The sequence below is a fragment of the Mizuhopecten yessoensis genome, unplaced genomic scaffold (assembly GCF_002113885.1).
Source record: "Mizuhopecten yessoensis strain PY_sf001 unplaced genomic scaffold, ASM211388v2 scaffold1255, whole genome shotgun sequence".
NCBI lineage: Eukaryota > Metazoa > Mollusca > Bivalvia > Pectinida > Pectinidae > Mizuhopecten > Mizuhopecten yessoensis.
The window spans coordinates 198,655-214,886 of NW_018403955.1; the positions used below are offsets into that span (position 1 = coordinate 198,655).

The 16,232-nt window shown below is 39.7% G+C and overlaps 1 protein-coding gene and 1 non-coding gene across 2 annotated transcripts; one reads left to right on the forward strand and one right to left on the reverse strand.

Moving 5' to 3' along the window:
• Window positions 1-4,159: 4,159 nt before the first annotated feature.
• Trnas-aga lies at window positions 4,160-4,232 on the forward strand. Its single transcript has one exon. It is a non-coding gene; the product is annotated as a tRNA-Ser (tRNA).
• Window positions 4,233-5,315: 1,083 nt separating this feature from the next.
• LOC110458420 lies at window positions 5,316-8,174 on the reverse strand. The gene has a single exon (XM_021510102.1). The coding sequence runs from the start codon at window positions 8,172-8,174 to the stop codon at window positions 5,316-5,318; it is 2,859 nt and encodes a 952-aa protein (XP_021365777.1).
• Between the last annotated feature and the right edge of the window lie 8,058 nt (window positions 8,175-16,232).

The window sequence follows — 16,232 nt, forward strand, 5'->3', positions numbered from 1 at the left end:
CTTTTATTGGAACAAGAGATTGGAATAGCGGTATCGATTAAAAATGATTCGAGCACGTGGAATTTGTTGACAAGCGTGTATCTGTGACAAAAGCATGGTCGTAGATCATTTTTACAAGCATATAAATGAGCCATTGCTGTTAACACAAAAGGTGACTTCATTTCGCTTCGTGATCTTGGTAAGACTGTCGCTGTAAAACATTTCTGACCTGCAGCGTTTATTTTGTCTTTGCAATGCTATCTTAACGGTTTTTACTGGTTCTGTATCGTATCAACAACTGTCATTTAAGGATGTGTCAGGTTGATGTGGTGGAGGAAAGCCGGAGTACCCGGAGAAAAATTACCGACCTGCGACTAGTACCAGTGGAAAACAGACTTTCTGAAAACACTTAAACTATCCAGTCATAACTGTAATAAAAGACCACTCGTTGTTTATGTTCGAAATTTTTGAGCTAATGCCATACTTTTGTTAATGTTTAAGAAAAACTGGAAGTTATTTAGTTGGTTATTTATTTTTCTATTTTTTACATTTTCATAAATATTTTTGTTTTCTTTAGTGTACAAATACAATACGTTTCTACTCTGCCTTTTCTATCAATCTGTTTCTAAACATACATGTCATAGTACCCAAGGTGTTGCAATGTCTGGCAACAATGAAATCGATTTATTCTACAGCAAAACAACAATAGCAAAATGATTGGAATCAACTTTATCAAATTATTTAAGCAGTTTCCTATAGAAATATGAACATAATTAGGTTCATATAAAAACCGCAAATAAAAGTATTATTAGATTTTTTTGGATAAAAACGATTAGGTTTTCACAGAGCAAGAGGAGATTTGATGTAGTTCAACATGACGACAGAGGAGAGGAATTGACCAAATGCGAGGGTGAAATAAATAAAATATCTAAACCCTTTCTTTCGTACGACCTTTGAATGACCGATAACGTCCCGGTAAGGTAAACCCCTGGACATTGAAGCATCCTGAGTTTCAAATGCGTCACTGCATCAAACAATGTGGATCTCACTAGATATGGAGGTCATCTATAAACACCGATTGTTTATGTATTGTTATATGTTTTGCAAAACTGATTTCGTTTGAAGGATATCATGTTAGTTATGTGTCTACAGGAGAACCTCGCTGATCCAGACGATATAGTGGACTAAGGTTAAGTAGAGCCCCGTTCTTCCGGACACGCTGACGCTGTAAACAATATCCCACTGCTTTTGTAAATAAAAAATCCCAGAATATTCTTTATATTAAAGATTACCAGCTTAAACAGTACAAAGAAGGAAAAGTCCAACATAGGAATGAAAATGGAAATTTAATTTTTGTTCTAAAATTTACGTTTTGTTGTTTAATCATAAGTGAAAAATGAAGCCAGATGTTCAAGAAGTGGAGTTGAAGTATAAAAATAAAGTGATTTATTGTCAGTTTCTAGGTACACGCTACTCAACCACCGACGATATCTATTTCAGATGGACATTATATCTAAGGGCTCTGCATGCTAATGTTAAGTTGCATACTCGACGCATTAGAAATTTAAGCGCTGTACACTCACATGCACCCATGACTGTACAGTTTTATCTATACATATCACGCCTCTAATATACTCGCCTCTATATATACTTTCGTAATCCAATTGGTTCATGCATGTCACGTGATTTAATTTTGTATAGCCATCGTCGCAAAAGAATTATAACTTGATACAATGTTGATAAAGGATTCACCAAGTTCCTGTCGTAACAACAGAATTTTGAAAAGAAATGGTGAATCCACAGGCACTGAGAAAGTGTTACAGCTAACACAGGCACTGAGGATGTGTTACAGCTAACACACACAGGCACTGAGAAAGTGTTACAGCTAACACAGGCACTGAGAAAGTGTTACCGCTATATAACAATTTTACACGTTTTAGGGGTTTAGATTAACTTTCGGTAAAATATCTCCCCATAAACCCCTAAAACGTGTGAAATTACTCTGAACACCTTAATTTAGGTCCAAATATAGCTGTAACACATTCCCATATCCCTGTGGGTGAATCGTGAGGGGACAGTATCACGTGGATATCGACAGACATTCTCACATTGTACAGAAAAACAGAACAGACATATTAATTCCATAAAATACTTAAACTATTAACTATAGAATCAAAGCCCGATGCATTCTGAGGAGATTAGGGACCAACACAATAATATGAGTGTTACTACTCATGCTTTTGACTCAGTCGCTACCAACAGGAGTAGAACAGGCTGTTTAAGGTAGATCACTCCACCACCTTTCTGCTGTACACAGGACATGGCAGGTTATTTTCACATTAAAATGCTATTTCTTGTGTTTAAATAATAAAAGTAACCGATTGCGGTTTTAAGGGAATTAAAGCATTGTTAAATTATCCCCTGTCAAGTTGCAGAAAGATTTGATTTACACAACAAAATTTTGATCGGTAAGCTTTAGATAAATCACAGGGGTTCGTTACAAATGTCTGAAATACACATATGCTATACTGATATGGGTCAAAGCACACATAAACACTGATATGGGTCACAGCACACATAAACATGTTTACCAATATCAGTATAGCATAGTGTATTTCAGACATTTATAACGAACCCCTGTGGATAAGTGAAGAGGTTCGAAATATAATTCGCGAGGTAGCAGGGGTGTTCTTATGAAAAAGAAAAATATAATGAATAAATATATTTCATTATAACTCTTTGCTATATTATATGAGGAAACAACTTCAATTCAGCAAAGTACCACAACAATCCCAGGACGCAAGGACTTCCTACCTCAAAGTACCACAACAATCCCAGGACTTCCTACCTCAAAGTACCACAACAATCCCAGAACTTCCTACCTCAAAGTACCACAACAATCCCAGGACGCTAGGATTTCCTACCTCAAAGTACCACAACAATCCCAGGACTTCCTACCTCAAAGTACCACAACAATCCCAGGACGCTACCTTAAAGATCCAAGCGGATTGTTCAGGAATAATACATTGTCACGAAAATACCATACGTTGAAGAGCTGTGTAGTAAAAATATGAATCTGAAACCAAATAATCAAGATGTACTCATGGGAGATATTACATTTCTTAACTTCACCCTTGGTTCAAAATATAGAATTGCCCTCATTTCCATGTGACTCCGACGGATCGCATGGCGATAGATTGTTCAATATTCGTCAACTTGGATATTACTCGGATCGGACAACAAGTTATTACAACTTAATAAAGTCCCCCTCCTCAATACATATGGTAAAAATAGTGTATATGTTTTTTGGCAAAGGGAAAAAGATGGTAGAGAAGGAAAGGTGGGGTGGGATGGGGTGGGGGTGATGGAGGGTAGGGGTAACAAAGAAAACAGACAAAATAATGACATACAATTTCATAAACACATATAACAACTTACACACAAATAAAAATAGAAAAGTAATTATAACTATCAAACTTATTGCTGGATGTGATGTAATGATGCACATGTCTAAAGATACTTATGTTGTTTTCTATACTATTACCAAACAAAAGTAGTTCTAAATTAAAATCAACATGCAAGGCATTCAAATTTTAGAGCAGGGTTTGTCTTTCGTTGTTAAAAAGTAAGCACTCACAAAAAAGTGAAAGGCATTTTCACAATAACAAACTGGACTATCAGCCATACTTACTCTAAAAAGATCATATTTAAGTGACTACACTGATGTCTAACTTTAGTGTGCAACATGTTCAATTTACGTTCACCGAAACCTAAGTAGAATGGTGGAGGAGATTGTACATTAGTTGAAGTTAACGAGTTTTTAAAAGAATGTAATGAGGTCAATGATCGTACTGAAAGGTCCAATGAATTCCAACCGCGAAGATTTGAAGGTATAAAAGATGAATTTGTTTCTGTAAGAATTTTAAGATCAGACTAGCTCATTCCCGAATATCACCTATACATCAAGAATATCTGATATTGATTTGGACCTGAAGTACTTCTTTTTCCCCCGATTACCTCATCTCCCTCACGCATGAAGCAATTGTTATCCTTGTACCATCATTTCCTATCGCGAAACAAGTTACATATAGCCTAACTGTGCCCGTTTTCACTGATGTTCCTTAGCTTTAATGAGGTTTTTTTAAGTTAAGTGTAGCGGAACTGGACTGGGTCGATCGTTGACCAGGTAGCTCAATTGGTAGAGCGTCCGTCTAGAGTTCGGAAAGTCCCGGGTTCGAACCCCGGTCTGGCCGTTACATTCCTCTTTCTCCTGTTACAAAATTGGCGACCTTGTGAACGAATGTTTTCAAACACTGGGTAAATGTGAGTATGTCTTCGTGGGGCGAAGACTTAAAAAAAGGAGGGAGGAATGTAGCGGAAGTAGACAGGGTCGATCGTCGGCGACCAGGTAGCTCAACTGGTAGAGCGTCCGTCTAAGAGTTCGGAGGGTCCCGGGTTCGAACCTCGGTTTGGCCGTTGCATTTCTTTTCCTTTTATTACATAAGCAATACTTTCTATATGAAGAAATCATTTTCATTGTCGATGTTTCATAAAACTGCTTTAGCCTTCGGTCCGAAAGATATTCTCTGTTATCTGTTAGAATGTTACTTATTCATTGCAGTTTTTATAATGTACATCTCAATATTCAACATATAATGCACACATTCATTCTTACTTTTATTTACAAATTATGGTATATTTTGAAATTTGGTCATGAAAATGGAACCATCCAGCACAGTCAGCGCAGTGATATCCTGGCACTATTCCATATTTTCAACTATTCAACAGTTCGTCACGTCCCTTGCTTTGTGGCTTTCTCCTTTTCATTCCATCCTTTCTCGAAAATTCGTTTCTACCGCACTGGCTGTAACTGAATGGCCAATCATATGCCTATATTACATACATTCAAGCACACGCACACTTCTTGCATTCACGCTCTCGTGCAATTAAAAGAAAGTTAAACATTACAGAGGATTACTAAAATAATAAGGAACACACAAGTGCACGTTATGACATGTAATACGGACACAAGCTAAGAAATGAATATCAAAGATAATGAGGACTGTTGGAGAGGAGACAGAAGAACGTGACCAAATTTAAAACCTGCGAGTACTCGATACATACTGTTGGACATATATAAATACATTTTTATTTTCGTCACTCGAATAATCTTCAAGGCCATACAATAATTTCTCTGTATGTACCTATACAGTTGGTGAAATACTGCGAATCCATTGACATCATCAGCCGGGTCCATCAGTCTCTAGACGTTTCAACCCTTGTCCCGGAACGTCCTCGTGATGGTGGGTCGACAGTGGCGATCAACTCACTGCCCGTCAATGGATGGCTTCCAGTCTTTCTCCTCCCGTCTGTTCCACAACCAGCATGATGCGCGCTCGGCAGCCTCTGCTAGCCTGCGCACCGCCGTCTTGCGTGTCTTTCCAACTAATCCCACAGCCTGCAATGTCTTCCAGGCTGAGCGTGCCGGGAACCCTCTGCATCCGACCTCCACAGGAAACAGCCAAGAAGCCACCCTCGCTCCCTACATTGTTCCATGAGCTCCGTATACTTGGCTCTCTTTCTCTCATTGGCCTGATCGCACCGCTCCTCAGCTCGATGACTATAATCTGCCTGGATTCGGCAGACCATATCACCACATCCGGACGTAGCGTTGTCTGTACGACGTCCGGAAACACCAATTTCTTCCCCAGGTCAACTCTCATCTCCCATGCCTCTGCCCCTTCCAGAATGCCAGTGTTGCCTGATGTTGCTTTCGTCTCCTTCTCACCTGCTTTTACAAACCGGATGAAGGATGGTTTGTGCTTACGAGGTGGTCTCTTCTTCTTCCTTTCCACCTCGAGAACATCTGCCAATTCCCGAAGCACCTGGTCATGTCTCCACCGGTATCGTCCCTGTGTTAGCGCTGTCTTGCATGCCGAAAGGATATGGCCCATGGTCCCACGTTCTTGACATAGCTGACACTTTGGCTCTTCGACTAGTCCCCACAGATGAAGGTTCGCTGGCGATGGTAAAGTGTTATATACTGACCGCAACAGGAACTGGATCCTCAATGGTTCATAGCGCCACAGGTCTGTCCATGTAAGTTTTCGCTCCGGCAGCTTCCATTTCGTCCATGCTCCTTGAGAGCCCATTTCCACTGCCCTTGCTTTCCTGGTCCCTTCTTCTTCTCTGCGGATTTCTCCCTGTACCAGAGATCTTTTCTCCTTATCATCTGATCCTTCCCATGTCTGGAAATGGGTTGTCCCCAACCCTTGCCGGTCTGAGCAGGTTGCTCCGACGATGTCCCGGTGCTTGAGAGCGCCCTCGGCCTGCTCCACAGACTGGCTTGCAGACCATTTCCTTCCTGTCCTAGTCTGGATTCCTGCATTTCTTATCTTCACGTCCTTTGAATCTCGCAGCGTCATCACTAGTCTGGCCTTTGTTACCTTGAACTCCTTCACCAACGATGACAGTGGGAGTTGCAGTGATGATGTCCGGCTGTAGAGCCCAATGCTGGAGAAACTGGACGGGACTCCAAGCCACCTCCATGCCTTGAACTTTCCTGGCAGGCCTGACTTGTCAATCTTCCTCATCCACTCAATTGCCTGCTTCTGCATGCTGCTGATGTTGCTGGTATCTTTCAGTGATGCATCAAACCACTTTCCTAGGCACTTGATTGGGTTGTCCGCAATTGATGGGATCTCTTCTCCTTGTACTTTCAGCTTGAACTGTTGTGTCAGTCGTCCCTTCCTCATTATCATGCACCTTGATTTTCTTGCCTTGAATTTCATCCTCGCCCATGAGACTACCTCCTCCAATGCAGAAAGAACCCATCTTGCTTGGACATGTGTGGTGGTAGTCACAGTCAGGTCATCCATAAAACCTCGATTCGAAGGTTGGTAGATTCCTGATTCTGTCCTCGGCCCCCTGGTTTCCCGTCCTGCTGCCTTGATGATAAGATTCATCCCCATGACAAATAGAATGACTGATATGGTACATCCTGTCACTATTCCTTTCTCCATGTTTTGCCAGGATGTTGTATCCTCCCCGACAGTAAAGCGCACCTGGATTCCACTGAAGTAGCTTCGTACTATTCCCTGTATATGCTCCGGGATAAAGTAATGTTGTAGGGCTACTTCAATCAGCTCATGTGGTATTGATCCGTATGCGTTTGCCAGGTCTAGCCACACTACTGTCAGATTCCCTCGGCTGGACTTGGCCTCTCTGATTAGTTGGCTGAGCACACTGGTATGCTCCACACAACCTGAAAAGCCTGGGATACCTCCTTTCTGTACTGATGTGTCAATGTATCCATTGGTCATCATGTATGATGTCATCCTTCTTGCCAATACTGCAAAGAAAATCTTGCCTTCAACACTCAGCAAGGAAATTGTCCTGAACTGCCCGATGTGTTTTGAGTCCTTCTCCTTTGGAACAAAACATCCCTCTGCCTTCTGCCAACATGGTGGTATCTTCCCCTTCTTCCACACTTTCCTCAGTAACTGCCATAGTCTCCTCAAAAGCCGTGGGCACTTCTTATACACTTTATAAGGAATTCCACTTGGGCCTGGAGCTGAACCAGTTCTTGCCTTCTTAACAACATCTTGGATCTCCTTCCAAGTTGGTTCCTTGGTGTCAAGCGGAAACTCTGGCGGCTCCTCTGCTTCTATCCGTGGACAGTTCCCAAGTGGAATGCCCCTATCTTCATCTCCGTGCGTTTCCCTCAGGTGTTGCTCAATATCTGCTGTTGAACTATCCAAACGGCCTGATCTTTCCCCTCCCAGCAGAGTCTTTGTAAAAGAATAAGGGTCCTTGATAAAGGACTCCCTCTTCCTTGCTCTATCCTTCCTTGCCTTCTTAACCTGCTCTGCTTTCCTGAGTCTTGCCAAGTTCTCCCTGATGTCGTCCCGCAGCTGATGTAATCCTATCCTCTCTATATCACTTGCCCTCCTGTACTGTCGTGTGACTGCTTTCAGTTCTCGCCTGAGTCGTTGGATGTTATCCTGTCTTCTATTCGGGATAACTACGTTCTTGGGATTTCTCTGCTTTCCTCCTACTCCGAATCGTTCCTTGCAGAATGTGTAGATGATAGTTCCCATTGCCTCAACCTTCCTTTCTATGCTTCCCATTAGAGTCGACTCTAGGATGGTATGTAAGTCAGCATCTAAACTTCTCCAAGCTTCTTTGTTGTTCATCTTTTGCCACTCTATCCTCAACCTTCGTGCTGGCTGTGTTGGATGTGCTTGAACACCCTGGTCGTGGTTTGTATCACTCAAGTCTGAATGGCTGACCTGTGACGAAACCGAAGCAGAGAGGTCCCCAACACTATGGGGTGCCTCCTGGCTGGGGTCCTCCTGCGTCTCACCANGAGAGAGAGAGAGAGAGAGAGAGAGAGAGAGAGAGAGAGAGAATGTTACTTATTCATTGCAGTTTATAAATTATAATGTACATCTCAATATTCAACATATAATGCACACATTCATTCTTACTTTTATTTACAAATTATGGTATATTTTGAAATTTGGTCATGAAAATGGAACCATCCAGCACAGTCAGCGCAGTGATATCCTGGCACTATTCCATACTTTCAACTATTCAACAGTTCGTCACGTCCCGTGCTTTGTGTCTTTCTCCTTTTCATTCCATCCTTTCTCGAAAATTCGTTTCTACCGCACTGGCTGTAACTGAATGGCCCATCACATGCCTATATTACATACATTCCAGCACACGCACACTTCTTGCATTCACGCTCTCGTGCACTTAAAAGAAAGTTAAACATTACAGAGGATTACTAAAATAATAAGGAACACACAAGTGTACGTTATGCCATGTAATACGGACACAAGCTAAGAAATGAATATGAAAGATAATGAGGACTGTTGGAGAGGAGACAGAAGAACGTGACCAAATTTAAAACCTGCGAGTACTCGATACATACTGTTGGACATATATAAATACATTTTTATTTTCGTCACTCGAATAATCTTCATGGCCATACAATAATTTCTCTAAGCTTAGAGGTAAGTATTCATGAAGATTTCTAAACATTTCAAATCTTTGATCAGTATATATACTGCATGTAAAAAAGAAATGATGAGCATTTTCATTAGGATATCCACATGCACAAATAGGAGAGTTGATTAGGTTAACATTAAAGAGATCATCATTTAATGGGTACGCTTTATATTGTCACGTGAACGCAGATGCAATATTTTCGTGATGACAGCTGTTCAAGTTTAAACAGGAACATCTTTTTAGAAATTATGGTTTATCATTATTGTCATAATTTCACCAGCATAATTTCCAATTAATCGGTATCCATATTGCTAATCAAATGAAATAAGCTCATAGCCATCTCGTGTTAGTTACTTTTTGGCGGGAAGTTGCTGTTTCCTCTGATGACTTGTGAGATTGTATTGCAATGAGCGACGCGATCCACCCTATAGGGGGCGCTCCACGCGCGGCCGATGACAGGACGCAATAATCTCGACTTAATTACAAAACGTCAGCCAGTCAACAAACCAAAGCATGGCGAGCTTTATTCGAAATTCTTGACTAAAATTGCAAGTCTTTAAATTCGATATTACTAAACGAGGACAATAAACACACAATGGATTGCTATATGTATGTAGTGGGATGCATGAAGCCGAAGTTCACACAATACGACCAATTAAAAACAATCTGTAGTTTTCGGATTTTTCTAGCTTAAATGATTCAAATTAAAAACTTTCTCGTTATTTACTGTTACATTAAGGTTACTACTGAAATATGATTTGTATCAATCTCATCAAGGTTAAGAAGATGTGTTGTAAACTACATTTACAGTTCCTGTTTTTGTTTCAAGACTTAACGGGAGCGATCGAGCTATCCCTCAGTGCTACAAATCAATATGGCGTGGCCTGAATGTGTTGTGCTGATGAATGATGCTTAAAAACGACGTTGCATTGAGTTAATTAATTGAAGTCGATCAACCTTACAGCCTATCATGTCCTCAAGCTTCTGTGTCAAAGGATGTCGTTCTTTAATATTGGCGCCATTTGTCAACATTTAACTTGTCTCTTAGAGCGTTACTTAGCATGTGTCATTTCACACGTACTTCAGTTTAGATAAAAGTAAATAAATAAATGACGGAAGCTTTGAAAACAAAAAAAGGAGAAAATAACAGGTCCCCTGAGCGGTCCCTTTGGTTTGGTTTGTTTGTGTTTTACGTCCTGTTAACAGCTGTGGATCGAGGAAAGCCGAAGTTCCCGGAGAAAACCACCGACTCATAATTACGGCCAGTACCTGGCGAGATCGGTAAGGTTTCGGACCGAACGTTTTATTATTATTTCTTTATTTTTTTACCTCTCTATGTTCAAGAGTATGGGATCAGGATGTATGCGAATATATCAGTTCGTTTATTTTCAAATGTAATACGACAGGGGTAAAACCTCATGAAACAGCAGATATTAACGCATGTCTTGAAAATCTTTACCAGAGCTCGCAAGAAAGTATGTTCTCATCGTGAAGGCCGTCCCTATTTCATAAACGAACAATTCTGGTCAAACCGGTCTAACCGTTTGGAACGCAATAAACGAAAGCGGCCGAGGTCAAACATCGCCACGCGTGTCCTCAAAGTAAGTAATTAACATCGGCTACTAGAGTGACGGGTTTCTGATCATATATATATAAAGCTACAATAAGTTGATGAAAACACATTAAAACATTCTATCAAAAAGACCGTTCATTGTTCATCATGTGTTAATCACCTGTATATATTGACCTTGAACTTGTATGCCCTTTACTTTATCTCCCTGTTAACGGTACTTGCCAGCATTACATCTTCCCGGTCCCCGAACTGGGTCTGTACGGACATTTAATAAACGATAACGGGTTTTTTTCTGAGTGGAAATCACTTAAAGAAGCACGTTTCATCTCAGGGCCGAAGAGAATCCTAAACAATCATATTCACATGGTATAGTCAATATAACGGGGAATGAAATTTCAGATTTGAGGAAATCTCAAGATTTCTTAAAACCAGGAAAACTCTATAACACTTAAACGGTGTCATAAACAGGTGCGTGTTCTCGTCAGATGTACCAGCGAACTTTTGTCCCCTTTATCAAAGACAAACCACTCCAAGCGAATTAATGCAACTGTGTGTCATGAATATTCAATCTTGGTGACATTATGCCGGAACGAATCACTCACCTTGCCCGGAGGCCTGACCATCCACATTATTACTTCTAACGGTCGCACAGCCGTACTGATAACCTGCGTACGACCATTATATCTAGCTCTTACGTCCAACTTAATGAAGTTGCTAATCACATATATGTGTCTCGCGAGGGAATTCTTTTCGTGGGAATTTTCATCTATCACTTATTCAAGTCAATTACAAATATTAATAGGAATCCGCACATACTTGTCGCTTAACGACGAAAGATCGAATACGTACGCTAGTAGTTTGTGAGGTGAGCTGTTCATTGTGTGAGGTTGATATTAGTTGCCACTGCGGTAAACTTGGTTTAACTACTAACTATTCGTGTTATGCCAACCGCCAATGAATATATACAAATACTGACTGTAGTATCTGAGGTCAAATAGATCAAAATTTACCAACGCATCAACACATGAGGACAAAAACAAAATAACGCACGAGGACCAAATATATCACAACATTAACACACGAGGACAAAATATATCACAACATCAACACATGAGGGTGAAAATATACCGAGTATCACCATAGCAGGATAAATTATATCCCAACATCAACAATCGGCGGAACTGGTTACCATCGAAAACACGACATTATTCCCCAAAAAGGGCTGTTCCAACAATTTATCCGAAATGACCCACGAAGACCTACAATACAAACTGTGTTGCGTGCAAGTATAGATTAAAAAAGCGGTTCAAACCTTAAATATTACATAATACTGACAACTTATATGCCGATTTCCATTGCTAATTACGCATCGTTCAAGGTGAAACTTTATGAATGGCTGAAAATTTGTTAATTTTACCAGTGGCAGCGAAACTTAACAACCCATGGACCTGTGTTCGAATCCATGAATCTAGTCCAGTCTGAAGCGACCTGATACATAGTACACAAGTCCTGAATCATGTAAATTAGTGGTCAATATTCATACTGTACCTTAATGAAATTTATCATTTCTGATTTGAGAATTTTGTACAATACAATGATCAATTGATTACTTGGATTATATTGCCTAACCTTCACTTTGAGCTGACGTCCTTATTCCATGTTGTCCTACATTACAAATATAACGATTTGCAAGATTGCTACTCGTTATCCGCTAACAATTTATTTTCGATTATATTTTTCATCCCCCCCCCCCGCCCCTTATTTAATTTGAAAGTATCATTTGGAATGATTACTTCACATGCTGTCTGATTCGGCATCAAGAATTATATTTCATTACTAATTCCGTTCGACTTGGATTGAAATCCCCTTCTGAAGTTTCTACCACCGCAACAAACACAGCAGGCAACTGAAATATATCGACAAGGGCATCGGACCGTGAGAAACAGTAACGAAGTAATATCCGGTGTAGAGATAATCTGCTAGTGATAAATAAACATACAGAGAGCGTCAAAACAAATCGAGCGGTGGAAACAAACTTCTGAACACATGCATACCCGGGCTCAGCGACTTTCTGAAACGAGTAATGGTTCCACTCAGTACGAACTTCATGAGTCTATTGCATAGATGTCACGGTTATTGAGTAGAACAGCGTGTCGGGACTGTTCTATCTCAAACATCAGACCGGTACGATTCTTCAACAGTCTGACGAACAAATAAAACTAGTATTTCCGCCGAGCTGTGGAGTATCTCCTCCTCGCGCATACAATTCAGATAGTATCGATCTTAACACGTGCATGGTCTGCAAAGACTCATTTACAAAGTTTGGTGCTTTGAAAGAACCGTAATTGGACGCGTTTTCATGTTTCGGACTTTATTTGTACCAAAACAACGACAAAAGAATGGTCACATTAAAAGTATTGTATTATTATCGTTCAAATAATAAAAAACAAATTAAATATTTTATTAAATATTTTCTCGTCCCTTGATTTTCTTTCTACAGTTAACAGTTAGATTTTATAAGAAAAAATAATGTTTTCACCCGTCCTAAAAAACAAACTCGGAAAATCGGTCATATACTGTTAATCGTTGACTTTTCGCAAATATCTATATTAAAAAATATTCCTCCAACGAGATATTAACGAGGCATTGTGAGAAGTTGAAAAACAATCATTTTGTACAATACATAAGAGAAGAGCTTTTTTAAAATCTTTAAACCCGCGTAGGTCGTTGCACGGGAGTGACTAGAAAAAGGCACAAGAAGCATAGGAAGAAAACCAGACTGCAGACTACACCTGTTAGATTTACCAGCAAGGACCGGCATGTTCGTCCAACATCGAATTTGTATGATTACAGAGCATTATTATAAGTTTACAACTTACATTTATCAGTCGATAGGTTTATTGTTATGTCCTACCAAGAAAGTCGAGCCGATCTGTCTATATAGTAATGGCGATCAGACTTGACCAGATAAATGAAAGCGAACACCCTATTGGAATGTATGTGGTATTGTGGGCGGATTGGTCAAGTGGTTAACACTCCGGCCTTCCACGCAGGCGGCCGGGGTTCAACCCCCGAAGTCCTCGTACGCATGGATATTCAGAGAAAGTGTTTCTCTCCTGCCCACACAACTCCAACTAGCATTCAAGTTAGGTGGCACTATATATGATGCCATTGGAAGCACGGTCCCACTACAAACAGAACACACATTACATCTCCAGCACACACTCAGGCATACACACATAGGGAGATATTAGCCAGGTGGCATATGACTAATAGTTAGCGCCCGATAAGGCAGCTCCTGCGAATTCCTTAAAAATTGTATTAATCAATATATATGAAAATTGTATTCAATGTATATCTATGTACTGTAAAGCGCTTTAGAGTGGCTTATGTTAGCTAGATAGGGCACTATATCAAATGCTGTATATTATTATTAGTATAATGGTTTTGAACAGTGCTATGCTCATAACGTGTGGTTTCGTCTCAATTTTATTAAACCGTACCTTAATTACAACGATACTCATAGATATGTAACACTGTGTGGTAGTATACAAACTATATAACTGGGGATTCGAAAATGTTGGAAATTTTCCCAGTAATTTTAATTTTAGATGTAAATCAACAATATCACGGGTCGCTTTGAATCTGGTGTTGAATATTCTACCATATACAAACATGTTTATTATATATATTCTACCATATACAAACATGTTAATATATATATTCAACCATATCAAAATCCAATGGAATGCACTCTCGAAAATTACCTCACTGTCTTTAATTAGCTAGGCAACGTGACTAAAAATAATAGATTATTTAAGTTATGTTGTTCTTTGCACGTTGAAGAACGTTGCACGTGCTTGGTTTATTTTGCCATGCGTGATTTTCACCAATGAAAAATGTCATGACCTAGCCGATGTGATAGAATCCACCATAATACACGCACATTATGTGATAAATTCTTGAAATACCATCGATCTTGTTACGATTATTTTACTGCTCCCTAACATTGTTACACGTCTGTCGGACAGTTTTGTTATTTCAGTATGAGGAAGATACCCTGCAGTGTTTGGTAGGAACGATCTACACGGGGACCTTTACGCTGTCGACGATGATAGTGACCATAATTATGTAGTCAATGGTTGATTGATTTACTGGTTTTACATCTGCCATTGAATCCAACATATGGGTCGTGTTCGCATATCCCGGTTGAAACGGTTCAGGTGGCGCAAAAATATTCCGCTATAAACGAACGCACCGAGACTGGAACTTCAATATTAACATGTAATTTACATTCACGGGAGGTTTTTATACTTCCCTGTCAACATTTGGTTCGTGACAGGTTTAGTTCGGCGGTACCTTGTAGTTTCGTTCGAACCGAATAAAACTAGTATTTACCGTATAAATAGTTATATCTGGAACGCAGGACACTCCTGACATTTGCAGGAAAGGTAATATCTTAATAACTTAATGGTTATTTTGTGACGTTTTTGTCTTTAAACGGGCAAAACATTAAAGGCGAACCGAGAATGCAGTTTTAATTAGAATTTAATTAATATTTGATAAGTCCTTGGTTTTACTATGAACTGGTGTTTTAATAATCTTTAAAACAAACTGCGAATGAAGAGCAAACCGCTTCATTTTATATTCGTTTTTAGAGACAGACATATACGGTATATTGATTACATTGTTAGATCATAGTGGAGATGCCGACCTTCTCTTTGTTACGATTATACTAGTGAAAAAGATCTTGATACCAGACCAAAATAACAAAGAGCGTTGTACACAGGGAAAAGGTTTTCTTAATCTTTCCCTAGTAAAACGGCCTAGTTGACTGTCAGGTGAGAAGCAACCAGGATGATATGTAAACAACGGTGGCAAATTTAGGCCACACATTTTATTTTATTTGCCTGACTTTGTATCCTCGAGAACGTTCGGCCGTTTGCCATGACTAGCCCTACAATATGTTACAAATACTGTGATGGGGCCACGATTACAATACTTCACATCCGCATTTGTTTGCTTTCATGCAATAAGTCGCTCAGTGTAGTTGAACATAAAGGTTTTTGATGGTATATTAGGACGGAGTGAGAGCGCATAGTAAACTAAAGCAAACATGTTATCTCATTTCAACGACTCAATCCGCTTCTGTTTAATTCACAAGGGGAAAGTACAGCGGAGTAATCTCCCTTTGATAACGCAATATTGGCTGCGAGATGGATCATCAACTTTCATATTTTCTATGTAATAGCTACCTTGATGAACTTTTCTCTGAATAATGGCTCGACTCGCAGTAAAGTTCAAGCTGTAGAATGAACATAAGGATAGTTCTAAGGAAAATAACATGGCTATGCTCAACTACATTTGATCAAGATACACATTTCAATCACAATTAGGTTGTTGTGTTACTGGTGAGTTGCAGTTAGAACGCTATTCAGTATACAATAGTTATCTATAAAGTAGCCATCTTTCCTGATATTTGTTGGACAGTATAATCAACTTAACCTGTTTGGTTTCCTTAATACCAAATCTGTCCTTTATGTGTAATACCTAAAATGACACCCCCACCCCCAATTTTAATCATTGTTACATTCGACGAATACAATTGTAATGAAAGTGTGTTTATTTAACAAATAATACCACAATTAGCGTGTTACCGATAAAC

Excerpts from the sequence above, each read along its gene's own strand:
- LOC110458420 (XM_021510102.1), bottom strand. The coding sequence starts at position 8,174 with ATGAACAACAAAGAAGCTTGGAGAAGTTTAGATGCTGACTTACATACC.